This window comes from Schistocerca americana, chromosome X, assembly GCF_021461395.2.
Source record: "Schistocerca americana isolate TAMUIC-IGC-003095 chromosome X, iqSchAmer2.1, whole genome shotgun sequence".
Lineage (NCBI taxonomy): Eukaryota > Metazoa > Arthropoda > Insecta > Orthoptera > Acrididae > Schistocerca > Schistocerca americana.
Genome location: NC_060130.1, coordinates 217,750,734 through 217,777,524, shown reverse-complemented (window position 1 = coordinate 217,777,524; position 26,791 = coordinate 217,750,734). Strand labels below are relative to the sequence as shown.

The 26,791-nt window shown below is 41.0% G+C and overlaps 1 protein-coding gene across 1 annotated transcript in view; it reads right to left on the bottom strand.

Moving 5' to 3' along the window:
• LOC124555485 (heat shock 70 kDa protein 14-like) overlaps positions 1-26,791 on the bottom strand; it is a 150,195-nt gene that overhangs the window by 6,571 nt on the left and 116,833 nt on the right. The window contains exons 7-8 of the mRNA XM_047129408.1: positions 17,260-17,475; positions 76-262 (exon numbers count right to left, since the gene is read on the bottom strand). Of these exons, the coding sequence (XP_046985364.1) occupies positions 76-262; positions 17,260-17,475 (403 nt within the window). The remainder of the gene's footprint in view (positions 1-75; positions 263-17,259; positions 17,476-26,791) is intronic.

Genomic DNA, 26,791 nt, shown 5'->3' with positions numbered 1-26,791 from the left:
ATTAAATTGTCTGCTAAATTTTTACAAAAAATCTACTAAAATTATTGGACGGAATGTGTACAAACTTTTACTTACATTTCCCAAAACTACAGCTCCCTGTATCATCATCATCATCATCATCATCATCATCATCATCATCATCTCTAGCTTCAACATCCTGAACTTCTATACTCTCTCCTGAGAGTGTCAATGGAAGTCCCTTTGTGACTTTGACCGGAACAGGTGTCTGTGCTGGTATAACCAACACTTTATCATCGTTTGCCTGAAATGCACAGACCACATGAAACTGCCAAATGACATATTAAAGTATTCAACATTTTTAATATTTATTTCAGTAAAGAAATAAGAACCACAGCAAAGTGAATTAGTAGATAAAAATGAAACACACAAAAGAAGTTAGGAAGAAAACTGACAGAAAAATATGACAAAAGTTTTAAATGAAACATGAAAGTGGATGAAGGTTATGTCACAATGAATTGAACTTGAAAATAGCAATACAGGAAATGTGGTGCATTCAAGGTATTCTCACACTTTTTGTTCAATTGATTTAAATATTATTATTTTGGTCTACTTAAAAATCAGTTATTAATTAGGATTCTCTCTCTCTATTACTTTTTGAAGCATTTTCTGGCAAAATTGTCTGTTCTTGTAATAGGGCACTTAACTGTCACTCCAACAACCAATAGAAGATCTCACAACATCCTTATCACATTATACCTAATTATTCCATTTGTTTTGATTACAATCATGCTGTCTCTCCAACACAGCCACTATCAGTAAATCTATTAAGCACAAATGTATTAACAAAAGGCATCATACACCTCTCTGTCATATACATGAGAAGAAATTAGGACATTATCATTTTATCCATTATTCCTTGGTCATAAACCTATATAACTGCTCATAGTTTAGAAATTTTATAGATTAATACCTGATGTTTGTACTACTGCACACTGTTCTTTATCTCAGGAAAAAAAAAAACTGATAAGACATCAGCCCTAGGTGACCACACAATGCCAACCCTTCACTGTTTCACCTACTGCCTAAAGAATCATTGAATGAAAATACTGGAAGAATATGCAAACTCAGTCATTAGTGTCAGCATTCAAAACAGGAACCAACAATTTTCCTGCAACATGACCGGCAGCTGTTTCCAGAAAAACCAGTTTTTCTGTCAATGACACCCAGTCATAGAACATTAAAAAATACATCCACAACTTTCCCCCGTCTGCATGGATGCTGCATTTCATTTTAAACAATGCTATGGTGCCAACTGTACATCTCATAAGCAAGTAAATGTACTGTGATAACAGAATGCGACTCCTACCTCATTAAATATAAGACAGCATACCATCACCATTAGTTTGGAATTTTAGTGGATCACTGCTGCTGTCTGTGAGAAATATTGTCACATCAAAACAAAAACACGACACTTAGAACTCAAAGCATGTTTATTATTGACACCAAAGTACCCAGACCAGAACTGACCTCCTGCATAGGGACTACAGCTATTTATACAGACATTTAATACTCCAGATTATTAAAACATTACAAACATAAGATATTTCTAGAACCTCCCAGAACTGATAAACACTAAATTACAAATAACTGCTGGTGGTCGGATCTGAACTCTTGACCAACAGCACACCCGCTGACGATGCTAACCACTACACCACACCACTACACTTCACGTGCCACAGCTCGCTTCATCATTAGTTCTCGCTGGAGCAGACTACAGCACCCTAGATCTAGATCTCGTCAACGGTCCTCCGTATGGCAGTGCTGGTGGATTCTCACGTTGTGGTCACGTCATTATATCCTCTTCACTAGTACGAGCATCGAAAGTAGCGCCTCCCTTCAAAGCTCCAGGATCCTCGAGTCGGTCTTTAGTTTTCTCGAACCTCCCACCATCAATGTGTGTCTCTGGACTGTACCAGGGCTTCACACAGAGAACTCGTGCTTTCATCTTCATGACAAAGGGTTACAGTCCTCAATGTCGTACGTTATTATGCGATACACGATTAAGGATACGACGAGACCCAAACTAGGACTACAGTAACATTTTCAATAGTCTCACTATCCGCACAGGTATAAAACTCCGTACCGACTCCCCTCGGCTGTACTTCACCGGTCAGTGCTCGGCGTTAAGAGTGCATTCGGTATTTAATCTGGGCATACAGGGTTCATATTCGAGCCAGCTGCTTTGCTCCTTCGATCTTTGTAATGCGTTTCATTTAGTCATCCCGAGTATCGTCCAGCCGAAACAGGAATAGGGTATCCACAGTCTTTTTGGCCTCGCAACCACAGAACAAAAAGAAAAGTGAGAAGCTTTCAGTTTCTTGCTTCGCTCAGTCGTGTGCGAATGTCACTACAGGCAGTACCGATCCCACTCTCTCTGTTCCGTGTCGACGTACACCGAGACCGTACCTGCCAACCTGTTACTAAAGTGTACTGCAAGGCCATTCGCGTGTGGAAGGCGTGCAGGATTTTCCCGGTCAGCCTCGATTTTCTAATGTTCTGTCAGCATGTCCGTAACTGAGAAATACTTTGCTCCGTCGAAGAAGTCCAGGGTGTCATCGACACACCGCAACGGACAGACATCTTCCTTTGTGATATTGTTCAGTACCCGAGATCTGACACAGAAATGCCATGTGCCATCTTTGCTCTTCACAAGGACCGTCGGAGAACACCATCGAAGAGGACCGAGGACACACTAAACATTCAATGATGTTACCTCGCAGCATCATCTCCACTTCCTCCGGGACCATCCGTCATTCTACCAGAGAAACTTTATACGAGTGCTGGCCAATCAGTGAATTATCCTTAGTGTCGATACGGTGTTTTACCGTAGGCTGCTTCCCTGGCTGCTCTTCACTCAGGATTTGTAAGCGTCCGAAAACTGATGCAGAAGGACCACAACTGACACTGTCCCTCGGTGACGTCAGGTCCTATCGGCAGTTCGATACTAGCTTCCTTCCCTGTGTCGTCTGTAGTGGTAGTAGAGCACGTTTCTTCACCGGTGTCACTAAGCTGACCCTCCTGGACTGGTTCGGCTATCTCTGAGCACGTACCTTTAGGGACGAGTTGTGGCTGCTCGTGACACTCCTCGCCCATCTAGAATGCTTATTGTCACTACCGGTTTGTAGATTTCTTTTGGGAGATGTCTCGAGACGTCGAGGAAGGGGTAACGACGACTTTGGTGGCGAACAAATGCCCGGAAGCAATCTTTGTTATCTGTGGTTGTTGAAGTAGCTTTATCAGTCTGGAGCTCTGATCTTCCACACTGTGATGCCTGCAGCAAGTTTCCCCTGAAAATAATATCGTGACTTTGTTCTGTTTAAATGACAAATTTTAAAGGCTGTGTTCTGTTATCGATAGTTATTCCTGCAATACGTGTTCCTGTCAGCTACACATATTTCCTTTTTGTGACTTCCAGACAATTATTTTCATATCACAGAATGCAGTACTCTTTAGCTAGCAATAAGCATCTGACATAACAGAAAAAGAAGCCCCAGAGTTCACTAGCACCTGACACAGTCGGCCGTGAATGATGTCAGTGAGTTTTCCTGACATCTCAATAACTGTTGTCCGCAGACGATTTTCATCTGTGGCAGCCTTTCCGTGGTTAGCCGAGTGGCCGATACCTCCGTACAGTGACAGGAAATGCCTATGGCGTGTTGGGAAGTGACCCATTGTGGATACAGTGATTAGCTTCGGTCCACAGATCGACTGTAATCGTTTGCAGTTGACTGGTACGAATAGCACTGTTGTGATTGCTGATGTCTTGTGGCACAATAGTCATCTAATAGTCTTCTTCCGCTGCAGTAGCGTACAAAGTATCCACGCCACCAACAGTGAAAACAAACTGTTTGTTGTCCTCCACCCTCAAATGTCTGTTCTTCTGCAGGGCATTTTACATGGTGGATTAGTTGGTTGTACCTGTGTTAGTTGGATGCTGGATTATCATCTGACAACAGCAACATAAGTCCAAGTCCATTTTTCATGGCACATCCCACAGGTGGTGGAGATTAGTGTCAAAGAACAATACACTTCTCCTTCAACATTTTCTATTACCTCCTGATGTATGGGGTCTACATTACTGGTCACCAATTCTTGAGTGTACTTGGTCTGACAGTTCTCGCTGCCACAAAATGCTGTCTCTCTTCTCTTACAATCTGGTATATGAGAGTAGTGAGATCATGGTGGTCTTCTCTAACTTCCACAGGGACTACTTTCAGGAATCAACCCTCTTCCTTTCTATTGCTTTTCCTTGATGTGCTTGTACCACTTGATGAATTCTTCTGTTGTTGTAACATTCTGTTGATTGTCACCAAAAGTTTCTTTCGGTTCAGCCTGAAATTCATCCCTGGTATTGAGCTCATATTCTTTGTTTTATTTATTTATTTATTTTTTTATAATGTATTTTACATGTACTGCATAGGACCATTTTAAGTAGCAAATCTCCATGGTCATGAAATGAAGTCGGTATATGAAATTGACTTCAGAAAAGTAATAACACAAAAAATAAAATACACACAAATCCCATGCAGATGACAAGCTGCGAGTATATACTAGCATAATCAACAATATAATACAGAATTAACTTAATTGTTTTCCAGGAACTCCCTGAAAAATTGAAAAGAGTGAGCCACGAGGAAAGTCTTCAGTTTAGACTTGAAAGTGCAAAGATTACTGCTACGATTTTTCAATTCTTGTGGCAGCTTACTGAAAATGAATGCAGCAGAATACTGCATGCCTTTCTGTACAAGAGTCAAGGCGCAATACAAATGCAGAATCGATTTCTGCCTACTAGTTGCTAATTCTCGGAATACGCTCATATTGTTAACAACAAACGACACTAAAGAAAATTACACCCATTAAAAAAAGTTAAGCACATAATTGGTTCTCGCATCTCAAAATAAGATAGATATCTTATACTGTATTTTTTGATGTCACGGAGTATTATGCAAATGAAAGCTATACATTGTCTTGGAACCAATTATGAAATGAAAAAGGAACATTTGGGAAAAAAGTTGCAATGACCTCCAACATCAAAAAACATTAAATGATTTGTATAGCACACTGTTCAGTAATGCGTAGGTCCTCAACGAACCCTCAGGCACTCTTGAATGGGACAGGGCGCGCTCAGTACCAAATCATTGCAGGCCTCTTGGGACGTTTGTCCCACTCCTCAATGGCAGCATTCCTGAGAGCTTCAGTCATTAATGGAGGATACTGACGACTAGAAATCGCTCTTTTGAGCACGCTCCATGTATGCTCTATGCAGTTATATCAGGGGAGCATGCTAACCAATCCATTCCTCAGATCTCACATCCTGTCAGATACCAACACACACCGTGAAGTCTCTGCAAAACAACTGACTATGGGTTGTAGAATGTTGTTTTCATACACTGCAGTAGTCATGTTGCCTTCAATTGGAATGAGTGGTGTGCGGTGGCCCTACACGATACCTGGCCATAATAAAATTGAGCCACCGGATTGTTGGTGACATTCCACAGCCATTTAGAGATGTCTATATTCCCCTTTTTGCCTCCATATGCGAATAGAGTTGTTGTCAGGATGCAAGCCTATTTGCAATTCACCTGTTAACAGCATTTTGGTCCATTGGAGTCGTGTCCAAGGTTCACGTGCTCTAGCCCCTCTTACGCAAGCACCCCTGTGATGTGGACGGGGTGCTAGAGTCTCGAGAGGTCTTCAGCTGTATGAACCCCTATCATAAAGTCTGTTGTGCACAGATTGGGTCCTTGCGGTAACCCCCGTGGCTTCTTGAAGCTCATGGCACAGAGTAGTCACTCTCCTTATAGGGTGTCTCTGTGCAGATATCATAACATACCGGTCCTGGGCTGCTGCAGTTTTGCGTGGACGGTCTTCGCGATGTCGATCCACTATTGAATCCATTTCCTGGAACTTTTCCACAGTCTGGAGACAACACTTTGATTAACATGAACAATATTCACAATGTCAACTTGTCTTGTGTTTAATCCCATCTATGTGACAATTTTGATACAGTCTGCCATGGAGAGCCTGTGCTGAGGCATTCTGCTGCATTTAGAGGCTCACGGACAACTGTGCATTCATAGCTCTGGTGTACTGTATTTGTTTACAAGCCGTGATTGCACTGCTCCTGATGAGGCAAAGTGGCAACGACAAATGAGTTCACATTATGTACACAACCACCTTCCTACATACACATAAAAGGAACGCCCATGAGGGAAAGTGGCAACGACAAATGAGTTCACAACATTTACACAACCACCTTTCTACATAAACACAAAAGTAATGCTCATAGTGATTATTGGTAGGTAATTTGCAAATATGCTTAACTTTTTATGATGAGTGTATATATTGAGATGCCAATGTCAAAGTTTCAAGGCTCCTGAACAGGGTCGACAAGAGATTCTCAAACTTACACAACATATTGATTGAACTCTCTTTTCTAAGCCAAAAATACTCTACAATACAAGTGAATGGAAATAAGCAACGTAGACTAATTTTCATGTTGGGCTATCACTTACTTCAAATACTGTTCTAATGGAGAATAGAGCAGCATTAAAAGTAAATACATAAAACTGCAACCAGTCACTTTTTTGAAATATTTATTTATTCATTCCATGAACTGGTTTCCAAAACTTTTGAGGCTCATCTTCAGATGGTTTTCCAGAAGTCGCATAACCATTTCAAGCATAATGCTGGGCACTAGTTTGCAACAGTATGGGCAGCTTTTGTTGTTAGTATCTATTTGACTGCTTCCATTGTGATGGCCAGTTCATCCCACATCACTCAGTTTTACACAATATTGCGCATATACACTGTGATAATGAAACCTTGCCAGCATCTAGCATGTGCATACATATTGTGGGAAAGTGAGTGTTGTGGTACCAACTGGTCATCACAATGGAAGCAAACAGATGGATACTAACAACAAAAGCGGCCCATACTGTTGCAGACCAGCACCCAGCATTATGCTTGAAATAGCTATGCAACTTCTGAAAACCATCTGAAGATGAGCCTGAAAAGGCTTGAAAACTGGTGCATGGAATGAATAAATAACTATTGCAAAACAGTTATTGGCTCCAGTTCTGTGTGTTTACATTGAATAAACAGTCACAGGTTCTAAAACATCTTTAATGGTTGAACTTAAACAGCAGTAGCATTCAATTTTTGAACAAAATCCTACCCATGGGCTTTCCATGACAACTTACCATCTATCTGAATACCTACAGATTTAAATTGTCCAGACTCACTAATCATATGCCCATTCTGTGTAATCCAAATGTCAGTTTTTGTTGAATTGTGTGTGGTGAGTCTGATGCGGACATATAAGTACCAATTTGTTGGCAAGGTATTAGTGTGGCATTCGTGTCTTTCTGACATTCGTGCAGTAAATGCAGAAAGGTAAACAATGGCGACATTATTACCCAATGCGTCCAAACAGGATCAACGTGGTGGTTTTCTTTTCTTAGCAACGGAAAAACACTTACCACTTAACACATACCGGTAGACATCACATCGGAGAATGAAGAATATTTATGAAGCAGCATGTCCGTCAAAAACCACTGTTGTCTAATGGTGTGTGACAAAGTGTGCTATTACTTCATGGTAACGCATGTCCCAATATTGCATAGGGGTCATTCCCCATCAAATCGTCCAGAAATTTTAGGAAATGACACCCATTGTCAAGCAAATCCTTGAAATTTTGGGTAGCAGAAGTTTACCTAGATATATTCACATTTTCAAAATGTAAATGTTGTAGGTAAATTACTTTTTCACTTATCACAAAAAGAAGTTGTATAGATTCAGGAATTCAGGCTTTCATAAACGAGCTCCTTTATAATTTAAAAATGCAATAGTTTGTACAGTTTTTGCAGAGGAAACTTGATATTTTTTTTTAGTTAAGCCTTTAACTGCTCTGGACGCGTTTATGCGCGCCACCAGTCCTCCTACTTGGTACTCTGAACACGTCTACGCGTAGACACGTTCACAGTACCAGATAGAAGGACTGGTGGCGCGTGTATACACGTTCAGAGCACACACGGACAGGTACAAAGGCACACGCATTAACATGTCCAGAGCAGTTAAAGGGTTAAGGAGGAATGTTTATATTTTTATAGTCATGTTTCCTGTAGTACATATCCATCATCTACATCTCAGAAAAAATTGTAAATAATTTCTTTTAAACAAAATCCATGCATGGACATTATAGTTTTTTTTTTTTAAGGTATTGCCTCCTCACAGATACTTTTGAAAAATTTACAAACACCATGAACACACTACATATTCCATTATGTCATGCAAAACGAATCAGTTTGTAGAAATAATGCGAAGTGTAAAAAACAACATTACTGTAAAAGAAATACTTAAGTTGCTAATTGATGACTACAATGTCACCACTAAATTGCTGGAGTTGGCTACACTGGATTTCCCTGGGAACAAATCATATCTGAGAACACCGTTTTACTGCCACTATAAGTATTGCATCATCCAGTTCCTTTGATTTTGCGTCACGTGTCCACTGAGCATGCAGTTCTGAGCTCTTGTACCGAGCTGTACACAGAGACAATTATTGGTTAAAAATTTGATTGTTGCAGTTTTTAACTATTCATTCCAAAACAAAAGTAAGTCCCCTAATGTTACAATAATAATGTGAAATACTTTTGTAATGAAACAATGGGATACAATGATTTTTCATTAATTAATTACTTTTTAGGTTACACCAATCACCTTTTGAATTATTTACGACAAATATTGGTATTATGACTGAAGCATTATGGAAAGTACAAGTAGGCAGTCTTTTCTTGGACAGTATCTGCAAGATATATGTGATAATGCCCTGACTTGTGTGAATGAACTGACTAGTGAAGAATAAGAGCTTTTATTATGGCGAAGCAATGGTCATTCATACTGTGATTTAAGTGTTTCGTGTGTGTGTGTGTGTGTGTGTGTGTGTGTGTGTGTGTGTGTGTGTGTGTGTGTGTGTGTGTGTTTTAAACACAAAGACAAGTACCTGCACAGATTCTCTCTACATAAGAAAATTTGCTGCATTCTCTCTATTTAAAAAAAACTATCCTGAAAGCAAAGTATGATTCTCAAAATTTGCTTCTCTTCGACCAAAACAATGTATGCTTGCAGGATCATCAGGAACACATACCGTATGTGTGTGCATTTACCACCAAAATGTTAAATTGCTTCTAAATTCCATTTCTATTAGGAAACATACCAAGATCTAATTAAAATAATAACATGTGATATAAATAACAGAGTCTTTATGCTTCATCTGTGTGAAAAATGCCCCACCAGTTCATTGCTTCAAACTCACCTAGAAAATGAAATAGAAGACTATGCTCCTGATGAGATGGTTCAGTACAGTCAATGGGTATCAACTCATAGAATGACTAACTGTTCACATCACTTCTCTATCAGAATCCTGCGACAAACTAAGAAAATTGAAAAATTACTCCACACTCTTATTTCTCAATCACAGTCTGATTATATGAAAATGAAGAAGGATCAGTGTTAACTTTAATGGATTTCAGTGAAACTCTCAATTTTGTTGTTAAAGATGAAGTACAGGGGTACCATTGGATCAATGGCAGCTGCACTCTTCACACTGTCCACGTATATTACAAAAAGGACAAACAGTTGCATGCAAGAAGTATTTGTATTGTTTCTGATGACCTAGAACATGATGTTGCCTTGGTTTACCAGCCTCAGAAACTGTATAGAATTTTTTTAAGTGTGAATTTCCTGAAATTCATCTTGTGTATGTTGAATATTTCACTGATGGCTGTACTACACAATATAAAAATTGTAAGAATTTCAGAAATATCTGCTACCACGAACACAACTTCAATGTAAAGTGCAGCGGGTCATTTTTTGCTACCCGCCATGGCAAATCTCCCTGTGATTGTACTGGTGGCAGTGTTGAAAGACTTGTCACAAAAACAAGTTTGCAAAGAGTTTATGAAGATCAAATACTTACAGCTTCACAGGTATTTGAATTCTGTCACGAGAGCCTGCAAGGCATTTCAGTTCTCTTTGTTTCAAAAAATGAAATGGTACAAGCAAGACGACATCTTTCTCAGCACTTCCCAAGTGCAAAAACAATTGCTGGAACACGATCTATGCATCACATTGTACCAATATCACCAACCAAGATTGGAGCAAAAAGGCTGAGCTGTGATACAGATTTTAGTATTGTGGATGATTTCTCAGATGCACTTCTGCCACTAAGGCCAGAATGCACTGTGCAGCCCAACTGCTATACTGCATGTGCATGAGACTCTTCTTGGTATTTGGGAATTGTTGAGAAGGTTATTTGTGAAGGATAAGTTACAGTAAGGTTCATGCATCACCGTCCTCCTATTGGCCTGATAATGATATTTGTGATGTTTCTTTCTCTCATATTCTGTGTGAAGTTGATATCCCCACAGCAATATGCCGTACTTATTCTCTGAGCAAAGAGTCCTCAAAGTTGGTGGAAGAAAAGGGGTCCTAATACAAAAAAATATTATCTAAGCATTGAAAGGTCTCATCACGTGTAGTTCTGAATCAACTTGAATGCAGATTGCAGCACCAGCATTTTGTGCATTATTGACAATATTGGTTTTTGACAAAATGTTTAAATATTATAAACAAAATGCTATGTCTTTCTACATTGAGTTAATTTGGTTGTGACAGAGGTAAGAAAGTGTTCATGTCATGTACTGTACAAGTTGCCCCATATTTTATAAAATGTAATTTTCTTTCATATATTGCAATTTTCCTTCAATTTGGATATTGTTATGTGTACTTATGTGTGTATGTGTGTACCTTGAAGGGTGCGGTGTGTAGCCCACACCCACGATGAAGAGCCAGAAGAACACAGAGGGTACAGAGAGCATTCCCAAAACACCAGTTTGCTCAGGTTGTGTAAGTAACGGGCTTTGGCGCAAAGGTAATACGGAGGACAGGTGCCGCTTCAGATGTTGCAAGGTGCTACAACAATTGCAAACAGTGGTGGCAATAGCCATGCTCTGCCATGGAACTGGCCAATGGTGACTGGTGCCCATCAAGTGGGAACAGCAATGCCCGCAGCACAGACTTTCTCATCTGACACATCACGGACGACAACCTGACAAAGAAGGTGGAAACACGACACGGGAGGTATACAGAGGACAATGACAGAAATCTCAGCAGGGAAACCTGGTCATCAGGAGGTGGGGAGGGAATGAGAGAACCAACGGGAAATGGTCACTACACAGAGGTCATCATGTGGCGACCAGGAACGAAGGAGGAGAGGGGAAGAGAGGAAATCAGTGGCAGAGGTGCCACATGCAGCACTAAAAAGAGTAGGGGAACCATCATGAAGATGACACAGGTCATGGTCTGCAAGAAACTGGTCGAGGAGGAACCCCTGACTAGATGAAGAAGCACTGCCCCACAAAGGGTGATAGGCACTAAAATCCCAAGGAGGAGGAAGGGAGGGGTGAGTTGCCGGAGAGCATTTAGGGCAGCAGATATAGGTGGCCTGGCAGGGAGTGAGATAGAGATTGCAAACTGTGATGGCAGAGTCCAAGTGGACCCAAACGGCAACCGCTTCCAATGTGGTATGAATGAGACCCATGTACTAACAATATCCATACAGACCAACATGCAGACACCCTCAGAAGCCGTCAATGGGTCAACCTGGTTCTGACAGAAAGCACAGAACTCAGTAAGGGACAGTGAGTGAGCATTAGTAAAATGAGATTCCTCAAGAACAACACAAGCTGACGAGTGAGAGGCAATACGGGATTGCAACTCTGGGAGGCGAAGGTAGTATTCGTTACAGTTCCTCACTGAGCGGGTATCGAAATGGGAGTTGAATGGGCTGGAGCCAGTCATGTCACATAAATTAGATGTCAGACTCAGGTTGTGAGCGGGGGAGATGACACCTACAGGAGACCTTGTAGGAGGGGGCCTTGTCCTTGTATTTGTGTTTTCTCTTCTTCTCTTTCATAGGTTAAGGAGGGCAGAGCACAGAGGGAGAGCATGATTTGAAAGATCCAGAACAGAGAAAGAGGAGGCAACCTTGGGGCACACAGACTGTATGTCCTGTAGCCGAGTTGTGGTAGCTGATGCTGATAGGAGGGGTCACGGGAGGGACACCCGTCACTCTTGGGTGCTGAAGAAGGGAGGCACTTCTATGACCGAGGAGGTGGAGTGGCACCCAGAAGGCAGAGCGTGAGAACCACAGGGGAGGGGCCAAGCAGAGGGGGCAGGACTCTGATAAGAGAGACATAAGAGGGCGAAAGGATATAACAGAGGCAAAAGTTGAAGACATCAACACATCGTCGATCCAGGACCTTATAGTCTTGTATCTTCCTTTCTTTCTTGTAAGCTGGGCAATCTAGTGAGCATGAAGTGTGATGGTCATGACAATTTACGGACACGGGTAGCAGAACACAGGGGCTCCCCCCATGAAGTGGGTGGCCACAGCCACCACATAGAGGGTCTGCTGTACATTGGGAAGGCATGTGCCTGAAACCCAAGAACCAAAAGCAACTCGTGGGTGGCAGGTCATACAGGCTCACGTCACACCAATCTCACATAACCTTGACCTCTTGAGAGGGTATCTCCCCAAAAAGCCAGAATAAAGGCGGCGATATTGGTGTGGGCATTTTTACGAGCATTCTGCACATGTTAAACAAAATGAACACACCATTGTTCCAGATTAGCCTGCAGTTCCTCATCAGTTTGAAGGATGAGGCCCCTATGGAAAATGACTCCCTGGACCATATTCAGAGACTGGTGATGTGTAACAGACAGCGGGACATTGCCAAAATGATTACAAGCAAGAATAACTGCAGATTGGGTGGAAGAAGAACCTCTGATCGACAGGGAACCCAACTGCATTTTCCACAAAAAATAGCGGATTTGTGGGGGTGAATGTGTCCCTGTCCATCCTAGTGCAGACCCAGTAGCAGGGAAGGTGTTTCAGTCCAAGCCGGCGAGCCTGGACCTCCTCCCAGGGTGTGGCCAGGGAAGGGAAGGTGGCAGAATTATAAGAAGCAGCATTCAATGATACATTACCACTTTAAGAGACGGCCATAGGAGAACAGCCAGGTTTTTGGAGCTCGATATGCCTCTTGTGCAAAGTATTCACCTCGATACCACTCACTTCGATCAGGGGCTCTCCCCATGGACGCCACCCAGCCATAACAAGAAGCATCTGGTATGGTGGCCATAGCAGTGAGTTCTGATTCTCCAGAATAACAAGCAACCACTCCTAGGCACATATGAGGAGGCAACAGCTCAGACATCAGAAGTGTGTCCTGTGTTGTCAAGGGGGTCAGTCAGATGGGTACATAACAGTCCCACCACACGCGCTGGCTAGACGTGCTGGTGATCGAAGTGGAGGGGGGCTACGGCAGGGAGGGAAGAGAGGAGGGAAGCGGGCAGAGGAATCCATGCCATAGACACTAAGGAGGGAGTTCTTTCCCAAATGGCTCACACTACAAACAGAAAATTTAGATGTAAATGGAAGGAGGATAACTGGAGTCAGCTGCAGTGGGACATTAAGTGGAATCATCTTAATGTCCCTGTGTAGCTGACAGCAGTGACCACCCTTCCATTTACAAATAGTGTTCACAGTTGCAGTAGCTACGTGGTGTGTGTGCTTTTGAAGGAACAAACACAACACATTCACGTAAGTCTGGATGGGCAATGGATCCACTTTCTTCAGTGTGAATGCACGAAATACATCTGACCTCCTGTGGGAAACTGAGTAGCGACGGGAGTATAATTGACAGGGACTGCAGATAGGTACCACTTGGCGGGAGTGTGGATTGGCCGTGAGACGTACCAAAGTAGTTCACGCAGTTGCGATAATGCTGTGTCCTGGATGCCGCAATGGTTATCGCACCTCCCTAGTAAGCAGGAGATCCCGGGCTCAAATACCGATCCAGTACACATTTTTGCTCGATGCCGCCGATTCCACTTAATGTCCCCTTCCAATTACATATAGTGTTCACAGCTGTGAGATCTGTGTGGTGTCTGTTGCTTCAAAAGAACAGACACTACACATTCATATAAGAAAATTTAGAAGTGGGGTCAAACCACAAAGAGGGACCAATAACGCCAAAAAGGATGAAAGAGAAAAAGCGAGGGAAACAAAACTGCAAGGAATACAGGAAACCAGATGGATAGCCAGGTCGACGTAAATAAGATAATCGAGGAAGGGGGAGGAGGTGGCAGCGGGGAAGGAGAGAAGGCAGTGAAAGGACACGGGGAAGGAAATGCAGCCCAGGAAGGAAGAATGGTCTGCAATAACTTTGGGCCCTGTGAGCACCATGCACGAACTCATGGAAGAATTCTGAGCCCCCTGGGGCATGTTAGTTGAAATGTGCAGGGGCAGTGGGTTACCAAATAATGAGGCCAGGATGATTATGGGACTGGATGATGTGTTTTCAAGATGACTCATCTGCAACTATTGCTTGGTAGTCATACTGACATAAAGGATTGTCCTGCGTTTGCAGCAGAGTAATGGCTGCTTTCACAGGTTGCCTGGCTTCTGATGGGGTAGGAAATGCCTGTGACAGGACTGGAGGAGGTGGTGGTGCAGGGTGGATGGATTGGGCAGGTTTTGCAGCTTTGTCTGCTACACGGATATAATCCCTGTGTCAAGTGGTTGGGAGTGGCATAGGGATGGACTAGCATGTTGTGTAGGGTGGATAGGTGACAGAACACTACTTTAGGAGGGGTAGGAAAGATCTTGGATAGAATGTCCCTCATTTCAGCGTAGGATGAGAGATAATCAAAGCTCCGGGGAAAGGTATATTTCAGTTGTTCCAGTCCAAGGTGATACTGGGTGACACAGGGGGCGGTTCTTTGTAACTGATTTTTGGGGTGGTGGAAGGATTGAGGGTGTGTGAGGATATGGCACAGGAAATCTGTTCATTGACTAGGTTCAGAGGGGTGGGGGTGGGGTTGAAACTTATCTACATTCCTTCACAACCTTAACGCCTTTTCCTCCCCTACGTTTCACCTGGTCCTTCTCTACCAAATGTGTACCCTTCCTGCATGCTGACATCCACCTCTCTGATGGCTCCATCCACACTTCTGTCCACATTAAACTGACTAACCACCAACGATACTTGTATTTCAACAGCTGTTATCCCTTCCACAAGAAAAAATCCCTCGCATGCTGCGTAGCCACCCAAGTATGACATATCTGCAGTGGTGAGAACCCCCTTGCTCAACATGCTGAAGCCTTCACAAAGGTTTTCACAGACACATGATACAACCCCCATCCCCAAACCTAGTCCACAAACATATTTACTGTGCCATTGCCTCACACATCCCCAATCCTACCACAATCCCTACAAGTCAGTTACAAAGCAGCACTTCCCTTGTGAACCTGCATCACCCTGGCTGGAACAATGGAACCATATCCATCGCCAGGGCTATGATTATATCTCATCCTGCTCTGAAATGAGGGACATCCTACCAGAGATCCTTCCCATCCCTCCTAAAGTGGTGTTCTGTCGCTCACCCAAACTACAGAACAGCCTAGCCCATCCCTATGCCAACCCTAACTCCCAACCTCATGATACAGGGATTATATCCCTGTGGCAGACCAAGGCCCAATCCAAGCACCCAGCACGTTCTACCCCCATCACAACCACTGCACCTGCCGCAAAACAGCATTGGCACCATTAGTCTATTTTGTGTGTGTGTGTGTGTGTGTGTGTGTGTGTGTGTGTGTGTGTGTGTGTGTGTGTGTGTGTGTGTGTGTGTGTACGTACGTGCGGTGTGTGCCTGCCCTTTTTTCCCCCCTAAGGTAAGTCTTTCCGCTCCTGGGATTGGGATTGGAATGACTCCTTACCCTCTCCCTTAAAACCCACATCCTTTCGCCTTTCCCTCTCCTTCCCTCTTTCCTGACGAAGCAACCGCTGGTTGCGAAAGCTAGAATTTTGTGTGCATGTTTGTGTTTGTTTGTGTGTCTATCGACGTGCCAGCGCTTTCGTTTGGTAAGTCACATCATCTTTGTTTTTAAATATATTTTTCCCCACGTGGAATGTTTCCCTCTATTATATTCAAGGAATTAGTTATATAGTAATATCTACATCTACATCCATACTCTGCAAGACACCTGATTGTGTGTGGCGGGGGGGTACCTTGAGTACCTCTATTGGGTTCTCCCTTCCATTCCAGTCTCTTCTTGTTCGTGGAAAGAAAGATTGTCAGTATGCCTCTGCGTGGGCTCTAATCTCTCTGATTTTATCCTCATGGTCTCTTCGCGAGATATACGTAGGAGGGAGCAATATACTTTTTGACTCCTTGGTGAAGGTTTGTTCTCGAAACTTCAACAAAAGCCTGTACTGAGCTACTGAGCATCTCTCTCGCAGAGTCTTCCACTGGAGTTTATCTATCATCTCCGTAACGCTTTCAAAATTATTTGACTTAAAGAAAAAAATTCAGTATGTTCTTTACATGATGAACCAGAGCAATAGTTTTAAAATTCAGTTTATGTTAAATGGATCACAGTTTTCATTTAAATTATACAACTTATCCTGAATCTGAAACTGGTTTTGGTGAAGCATGCTAATATCTGAAAAACAGCTGTTATCAGGAAACAGAAAGTATAACAAGGAAGAAGCCTGCAAACATTATATCAACCACTCTATGTTGCTGCTAACTGGAGTTTAATTTTAATTTCCACAACAAAATTGGAAGAAACTGAATGAAGAAATTTTGAGAAAAGAAGAAAATGAAGCTCACTGCCAACAAAGCTTAACATGATCTGAACTGACACCAACACAGGAAATAATAATAATAATAATAATAATAATAATAATAATAATCAGGTTACCTTACATTCGGAAAGCGGTTGCACTCAGGGACTGTTATATTAACTTGTAAATTATAGACTGCACCAATTGGTCATCCTTTTTAAATTTTATTATGCAGATCTACATTTCGGCTAGAAGCTAGCCATTCTCAATGCACTGTTATTTTCACTCAAAGGATGTAAGTCCCTGTTGATCGGGCTTCACCCACGAAATCTAGATCTGTATAATAAAATTTAAAAAGGATGACTGATTGCTGCAATCTATAATTTACAAATAATAATAATAATAATAATAATAATAATAATAAAAGTATTTACGCACACCAACCATTCAAAACCACTCAAGAAGTTCCTAACTGCTGATCTTCTCAAGGAGATCATGTGATGATATAGGACTAAATCAGAACTACACTAACTGAGTTCCTTACCTTCATAAAAATTGATTTTGTTACAACTGGGATATCATATGATAGATGATCACAACCTGGGTCAAATGGTTCTTTCAGATAACTACCATGCTTCGCAGCACCCAGGGCAATCAGTTCATCGGGATTTACACTACATAATAACTCTGAATTGGGAAACATTTCTGACACAGATTGCTGAATTACTGGGATTTTCGCAGATCCACCGCACAGGAGCACCTAAAAGAAATATTTCAGAATTCTGTAGTACACTCATAACATTAGTAGAAATAAGAAAAGGTCTGAAAAGTTAAATAGACATACAAGAGGGAGCTTATGTAACTAGTAATATAAATCTTACTCTGGTCAATATAGTAATTCTTAAACAATTCAGTAATTTGTAATCAAACAATGGAAACTCCAGAAAAGAATATCAGCAATGTAGGAAAAGACAGATTGCTACTTACTGTGAAGACGAAACAACAAGTTGCAGACAACACAATTAAAAGACACTCACTTATAGCTTTTGGCCACAGCTTCATAAGTAAAAGGCAAACACACACACACACACACACACACACACACACACACACACACACACACACACACACACACCCACCATTTCCAGCATCTCGGGCCACAATGCTTATGGTAAGTAGCAATCTGTCAGTAATTTGTAAGCTATTTAGCTTAACTATAACAGAGTCATGTTGTTTCACTTTATGGATCATTCTGTCCCAAAACTGACGCAGAACAATATATTTCAATAACCAGGTGCTACAATGATGCATCCATCAGGAAACGAATTCTTGTATACAAATGCTGGAAAACAATAGCGTGCCGTCCACTAAGACAAATCTCATACAAACATTATACAAAATATCAGGCAGAATCATGGACGTATATTAAAGGTGGATGATGTACAAAAAGTGCAAATGGATGATGAGAGATCGTTCATTTACTTGCTGTACAAAAATAAGAGAACGGTTGGCTTCAATTTGTATTTCGTCTTCATTACAAGAAAACGGAGACACTAGTATCTGAAGAGATCATAACAGAGGTGAAATGATATGTAAGTAGCACACTTTGTTTGACAGAAACAGCTTTGTGTTTCACAAGTAAGTCAATGGAGGAGCAGCAGCAATGCTAGACAATTTGCAGTATGGTATCACTCATAAATCCTCATGCTCTCTAGAGACAGCATCACAATAAGCATGTGCAGTGCAACAAAGACCAACAATTGTATGATGCCTCTTCCCCATATTTTGACTCACTGAACAGTCAATCACAAATTTATTTCAAATTAACTATACCTGTTACCAATAAGGATGAGAACAGCTTCATGTTTAAGACATCTCAAAATATAAACACAAAAAGTATAGATCTGACAGAAAAAACTACTTTACAAGACAAATAAATGTTAGTTTGAGTTGATATCTTCCTTCTAAACGAAGCCCAGCAATCTACGTACATCACAAAAGACACAATATACAGAATATACTGTATGAGCTACAAAAGGTACATGGCCTAGCCAAAAGAGCAGCCAATTTTCCTTTATATCAGTGTCAATGTGTGCTGGATGTACATCAGTGCACATGACCATTTTGATATATGTCATGGCATTCACACAGCAAACTCTCCACAGGGTATCTACTGTAGACAGTGGAATAAGTCTTATAACATTGGAATAGAACAATTATGGAACACACAGATCTCTTACAGGGTGTATATGGGGACAAGGAGAAAAAATTCCTGGATCTCCCGGTGAAAAATACATTTTCTCCCCTGTGAAAATACACTTTTTCCCTGTTAAGTGACATTATACTTTCCGTCAGAACTGTAAAACTTATCAATACTTTGAACGGATATGGTTTTATACAGCAGCATAGAATTTCTCAGTACTTTAGAAAATGAAACTCAGGGGGAAAAAACACGTTCTGGGAAGATCTTTGATGGGCAGCAACATGTATGCTGCATATTTTTGTATTAAGAAAGTATAAATTCGAATTCCACCAAAGGAAAAGTTGATGGCTTAAGTTAATATCCATAGTGTTGCTACACGAAAAGCAAAGCTTTCACATAGAATATTTGTCTCTAATATTAATAAGCTACAGGAGAAGCTAAGCTTTCACATATAATGTTGATCTGTTTAGTGCATGTTCCACTTTAAGATACATCACACAAATACGCCAGTAAAATTTTTAATACCGACATAAATCTCTGATCTTCTGGGCTCAAAATTCTTCTAAATGGCTCGTCATCAAAGAGTTGATTTTTAAATTAGAGCAAACACTCCGCGATTTAAGAAATTCATTGTACATTCTTGCACATAGTTCCTTTTGTGTAAAAGGAAATTTACTTTGAAAATATCGCTTTTCGAACCGCAATTCTCAATATTTTCCTGCGACCTGTTAGAAATAGATTCATTTCAGCAGTTGCCAGAGAGCACCAGATAAGAGGCATCACCACGCTTGCACAGCTACGGTGACGTAGGAAGCCCGTATGTTCGTACATGTAAAACATTAAAAGATCTTTCTTACATTATGTCATAAGAGAAACAAGACATCAGAGGACACACCAAGAGCATCGGAAGTTCGTGAACCATACTAAAAAGCATAGTTTGACTTAAAGCGCACATTCGCATGTCCAGATTCCCAATGATGTGGGCCTCAACCTCATATTAAGCTTTTCAGTGTGGTTTTCAGGATGTAAATTTTCTTGGAGTACCAGTACTGTATTATCTCATGTTTGGATCTTTATTATGGCATAATTCCGTACGTGCTAGAAGATGGAATCGCGCACTTGAAATGCAGTGAACAGTTGAAACTAGCCAATGGAGTGGAATTAAACACTGTGTGTCAAATAAATTTACTGCCTCAGCAGGAAAGCTTAATAAAAGCCAAATTTCTTTAGAAAACCGACAAAAATAACTACACTGTTCTGCAAGGTGATTAATGCTTGACTGTCAGAAAGGTGGAAATAAAATAAATTCTGAAACTAGTAACACATTTTAGCCTACCATAATTATGTGAATGTATTTTAATTCACTTGATAGCTCCCAACCACAGAAATCCGTCTTGTTTTCATTTGACGTGAGAGCAGTAAACGAAGACGAAACACAAAAATCACTAAACGTAAACACGTGTCACGTGGAGACCCTCCACTATAGCTCAGACTGCTCTGCACACATATATATATATATATATAAAAAAAAAAAAAAAAAAAAAAAAAAAAAAAAAAAAAAAAAAAAAAAAAAAAAAATAAAAATAAAAAAAAAAAATTTCCAGAAAGTTCATTTTGTAGCGCACATATTTCTGAAGAGTCTGATACCTAAAACATATATCTGAGAGGAAATGTAAGAGATGTTATTTGGTCTTAAGTGTGGCGAAGTGCAGTGCCACGCCTCTTCAAACAACATTCTTATACCACACATCACTGTATTTCGCTCTGTGTAATTCAAAGGTGTATATTTTGTAACGGATCCCATCGAACTATTTCAGGACTGTGGAAATTAAAATTCCTGTAGTGTCTCTCCTTCTCCCAGTCAGCCGGTTTGACATTCTGCCCCTCTTATTTTTAAAAAACACGCAATTAATACTGGATGGGATTATTTGTAACCAGGAGAACAAGAACTCTTCACAAAATCAGGACTCTTTATTATCTATTAGCTAATAACTTGCTCTTCTGTGTGACATAAAATTAAATATAGGATACCTAAAACCAGTAAAGACAAGAGACATGCAAGACAGTACACATTTCTTCAATCCTTAGGTCCTAGTGGTTTTTCTCTCTGATCTTGCTACAGCTTTACATGGTGTGCTTTCCTTTCTGCAAAAGAGCTATTACCTCATCAAAGTTTGTCAAACATTTTGCTACATGATAAATCGAAATGTCGTCTAATACTGAAAAAGCTGTTAATACAAATAGTACCCAAGAATGGTGTGGTTTCTCAATCTAACTACATCTATTTTGTCACTGTTTCCTGGATAAAACGAAATAGGCCATTCCAATACTGCAGCAATTTTAACACACACCAAATAAGTAAGACTGTTTTGGCAATAACGATCATTTTTATATTACAGCAATATAATTCACGAAGTAGCAACACAAAATATCTATTTTCCTACTACAATCAAAAAGCTTTATGTTAGGAACTAGTTTCAAATTTCATTCATATGCTCCAGTTTCATGCACGAGAATAAAATTTTTGTATGAATTTGGAATCGTCATATTCTTCCATAATTTGTGTGATGTCCCCATTTCTTCTCCTTCCTCGTACTAACAAACAATCTTGTCATCACTAACTCTAACTATTCCTACTACTGTCAAAACTCATTCTCCGTTTAACTTTACTAACCCTGCCACAATCACTGGTTTAGTTATCCAGCGATTATTCTCCGGTTAGGTGTTAGTATTTGTTCGTACAATGCATTTTCCGCACTACTCCCAGAATGGAACTTAAGCAGCTGCTAGCTCGTGACTACAACTGGCCCTGTCTAATGTAGCGATGTGGCCAAAAATTTTCCGTCAAAATTCACTTTCTTGGATACACCGAGAAGATAATACATAATCTTTCTTACCTGTTATTCCTGTTAGTCATTTATTTCAACTCTGGTAATCTGAATCTATGGATTTCGCTAGTAATTATAACAACGCTGAACATTTGCAAACCAAATCAACCACATAAACAAGCAGCAGTTGGCATTCACCGGTTCGGCTTTATTCCGCTCAGCTCGTATAGCCCCGTCCCGTTTTGTCTGGAGGAAAGTTCATGTCTAGATGTGATGAGGATTCCCCTGGCAGAGATATCACGTACACTATGCACGCATTCAAAAATCAACTTAGAATGTGTTCAAAAATGTCCAAAAACCAGCAGAGGTGCATTTCAAAATCATATGAACAATCGACAGACCGACGTGCGCTGGATGCTAGGTGCTTTGTAAAAGAAGGTTTTTTCCCCTCAAGAATATGAATCTGCCCTCTCCCCCCGCAATTGTTGCCCGGTTCAGATACTACTGTTTGCCGCCCCCCCCCCCCCCCTCCACTAGATCCAGGACTGCTGCGCACGCGTGAATGTGGCAGCTTGGGCGCGCCAGTAAAATTTTTCCAGGTACCCCATGTGGCTGGTTGCTGCTACTGCTGCTTGCACAGCCAACAGCCACATTTCTGTAGCCAGATGCAGGAGAAGGTATTACTCATACGCGTGTGCATGAGCCCGCTCGTAACTGCTTAAATGAATCTAATTTAAACAGTTGTGACGTCACACTCATCGGAGGCAATTCGTTGTTATGAAGCATTGCATAGTCTTCCTACAGCCTGTAACCCATTTTGCTGTTGACAGACGCTTGTACATACACTGTGTTATTTTATATGGCACATTTCCTTTGCAATTTAAGTTTTATTTTCATTTTTTCCTCTCGTTCATGTTTTAATGCTGCAGTATTATTCTGGAGTAGCGGGATACAGTAATATCCTTTGTTAGAGTATCGGTTCTTACCAGTCAAAGTTACACAAATTTAACTGGAAACTAAAACAACGAAAAATTTCCAGAATTCTAAAAAATTCCCTGGTTTTTCCTGGTTTTCTCCCGGATGAACAAATTCCCGGGTTTTTCCCGGATCTCCCGGGTCGTATACACCATGTCTTACAGATTGTGGAAAACAGCAACAGTATAGAAGATGCCAACATAAAATATGTTTAAGATCAGGTCAACTGCTTTTGGAATGGCAAGGGAGTGACAGACTGTCTGTCAATGCCAGTGTCACCTTCTGACATGAAGAACCACTTTCAGGGTTAAAAATTTGTGAAAAGTAGACTCTATAAATGACAACCGATGAATTGTGCATTACCAAATGTGCTCCACATCATTGCCCTGGAAGAAGATGGCAAGCAGATATTTTGCCTGCTTAAAGGCAAAATTCATGGAAATCTCTGGAAATTTAATTACTGTGTAATTCTTCCTTTGAATCAAACTGATACGAAATGAAACCTTGTGCTTGCAGTTTAGTATGGAATCGAAGTGACAACTGATGCAATAGCACTCAATGTCCTCCTCAAAAACCACAAAGAAAGGAAAAGGAAGATAATAGATTGCAATGTACCGTTCATTGTAATTAGAGAGACAGAACACAAGCACAGATATGATCAAAATGAGGAAGGAAATAGGACAAGCTTTTCTGTAACGAACAATCCCAGCAAATGCTATATCTATTTCAGAGGGGGAGAGGGAGGGACTATGACAACCCTAAATGTGGATGGCTCGATGTCGATTTGAATTCTGGTCCTTCTGAATATGAATCCAGTGTGCTAACTACAGTGTTCCCTGGTGCAGGGTGGAGTGGCTACGAGCCAGCACGGTGCAAACAGGCGACGGAGGCGAGGTGGGAGCCCGAGAGGTTCCACGGAAAGGCAGCTGCAAATCTAACAAGTTCTTACATTGAGGCATCTCAGCTGCTCGATAGACTATCAGTGGCCAGCTGGCCACTGAATTCCACTGTGCTGGCTGCTCACATTCCACACAATACTGATGCGGCTTTTGCCCCGAGCGTTTGCAGCATGTTCTTGACGATGCTGTGTGGCCCCGGCTGACACCCAGCTGAGTCACAGTAGGGGATGCCTACCATGTGAAGATGCCTAGTGTGGATACCTGCTGCACTCTGAGCAGTGGTCAGCCATGCTACTGGAGATGACCTGGTGTAGTCCACTGCAAATTGGGACTAATTGTGGGGAGGGACTTAGTGTATAGAGCTGTTGTTCATCTGTGGCCTCAAACCAGTGACTTTTTATTGGCAGGTCCACGTGGTATCCTCATTTGGCAAAACCCTGTCGCCCCAATTCGGCTGCAAGACTAAGAATAAATCCATTACAAAAATTACTTGTACTTATTGTCAATAGCAGTGCACCATTCATTCATGCATATGCAGCACTATCAGTCACGTATCCAAAAAATCCACTGCCACTGTCAGTTTGGACAACTGCCTTGCCCTTTGCTGCATTAGTATATGCAGTCCTGCTGAGTTCACTGTTTCAACAAGCTGACCTACATCAAAACACTGCACTGGCCTTGTTGAATTATTACAGTGACAAAATCCCGTGCTCGCCTGCTTTCATAGCTGTGGCAATGCACTGCTCAGATTTACTCTAATATGGCCATACATGAGAGTTGAGATAAACATGGGTATTTAAAAAAAAAAAAAAATCCAACCCAGTGGGTCAAATTTAGTTTTTGTGGGTTTTATTGTTTTGTCTATTTTTCACATTGACGATAGTTCAATTAAAATTCCTATTATTAACTTATTCAAAATGTAACCCATTCTTACAATTACTTTATTAGGCCCCTTTTCTTGCCCTGCTAGCACTGCATCCATTGAGAGGATCTTCTCCACCTACTGGCTTGTTTGGTCAAAATTAAGAAACAATTTAGGAGAGAAAGGACCTGACAAATTAGTGAAGATCTAAAAAATTTCTGCATGCTTCAAAAAGAATGTACTTTACATTCATTATTAAAGTTTTTTTCTGGTAGTGTAAATGTTATTTATCTGTGTGTCTTATATTGCAAGAAAAGTTAAATACAATATTAATTAAAAAATTCTTCCGATATTAAATAGTTGCCTTTACTACATACGAAGGCTTTTTTGAATTTGAGTAAGGCTAACTATATTGTGTTCTACTACTTTACAAGCGCCCGCCCCCCCTCACACACACACACACACACACACACACACACACACACACACACACACACACACACACACGAACAAGACACACCATTTTCATATCACACTACTTGTTTGTACAAATTACAAATAAATTTTATACCCAAAACAACTAGCAAGTTGCTGACGTGTTAGATACTGCATCAAATCTTTCTTACTAAGCTGCTTGTTGCTATTTGCTTAGAAGTCTTCTTTTTGCACTTGTTTTCACTTCTGGCAATTAAAACCTTCATGGCTTGTCCCAATGCTTCCTTTTCTCTTAATCCTAAATTTACACCTACTCTGCATTCACACTACAAAGTTATACTCTCACTCTCTCTTATGCTCTATGGATCTAGTCTACTAAAACCTGGAGTATTGGTGGTTTATGCTCATGACTGGCTCTCCACCTCAAAAGAATAAAAGCTACACGCACCAGAGTCAGAGCCACTGTGGCACTTGGTACTGCAGCACTCACAATCATTGTCATATGTCGTCATCCTTCTCTGAAATGCTCTACGTGTTGCATTAAGTGCTTGGCTGAAATGACCCCTTCCTGCACAGCAATAAATCATTCCAGGGAATGGATTAGGTCAGGTTCTAGAGTTTGATTAACAAATTTTACATTCTGCATTGGTAACAACTCTAAAGGCACATGCGGCAGTTACAACTTTGTCCGTGAGATGTTCAATTGCACAATTCTTGTAATTGTGGCTAGTAGATGGAAGGTTCACCCTCTTATGTCGCATGTAGTAACATCTACTAATAACCTACTTACCTTTTTAAAGTTCAATCCATCTGGCCTCCATGAGCTTCCCCTGACTTCTATGTATTCCAAAGGCTCGATACGTGCTCACAAATTGTTATTCAGTGTGTTTTTCTGTCAATGGGTGACCGACGATATGGTGTGCCTGTGTCTTCCGCACTGAGGAAACTTTATAATCTTCTCACACCATGATGAGCTGCTATGCAATTACAAGAGGTGGTTTGCTAGTCTCAGAGCATACAGTGGAGCTGATCATAAAAGGTTTGGTGGCTAACACTATTTCCGCATGATTGACTGCTTCACAGGTTTTCATCTAGAATGACTGAGCATACTGACACATCACACAACCATAATCAACTTGAGACCAGGCAAAACGCACTATAAAAAAAAAAAAGAGCTCTTAAGTTCTGCCTACTTCCCATATTCTGTGACCAACATATCTAAAAATACTGAGTGCTTCCAGAGTTCACTCATTTTGCTTTCTTACATACAGCAGCACAGCTTGCGACAGACTAATCGGAGCTGAAAATCTTGACAATTGAACTGAAGCAGCTAAGACATATGAACTAATATTCTCATTTATTTGCCTTGCACTTGCTGCTGGTATACACTAGACAGCAATACTCATGGTAAATAAAAGAATAAGTGAAGATTAGGGTCTTATAGCCCACCAATGACAAGGAAGTGAGAGTACGAGCTCAGTGTATGCAGGTATCGGGAACGAAATTGCCCACATTCTTTTCAAGGGAACCGTTCTGGCATTTGCCTACATTTATTTGGAGAAATCACATAAGTTTAAATTTCACACTGTGTCCCGGATGGTTCAGTGGTTACTGCACCTGTCTAGTATGCAGGAGAGCCCAGATTTGAGTCTCGGTCCAGTACACATTTTCGCTCATCGCCACTGATTCCACTTAACGTCCTGCAGCAGCTGACAGCAGTTATCCCCCTTCAATTTATATATAATTTTTCATAGCTGCAGATTCTGCACCGTGGTGTCTGTTCTTTTAGGCAAACATTATGCATTCACATATTTTGAGAATTTACACACACACACACACACACACACACACACACACACACACACACACACACA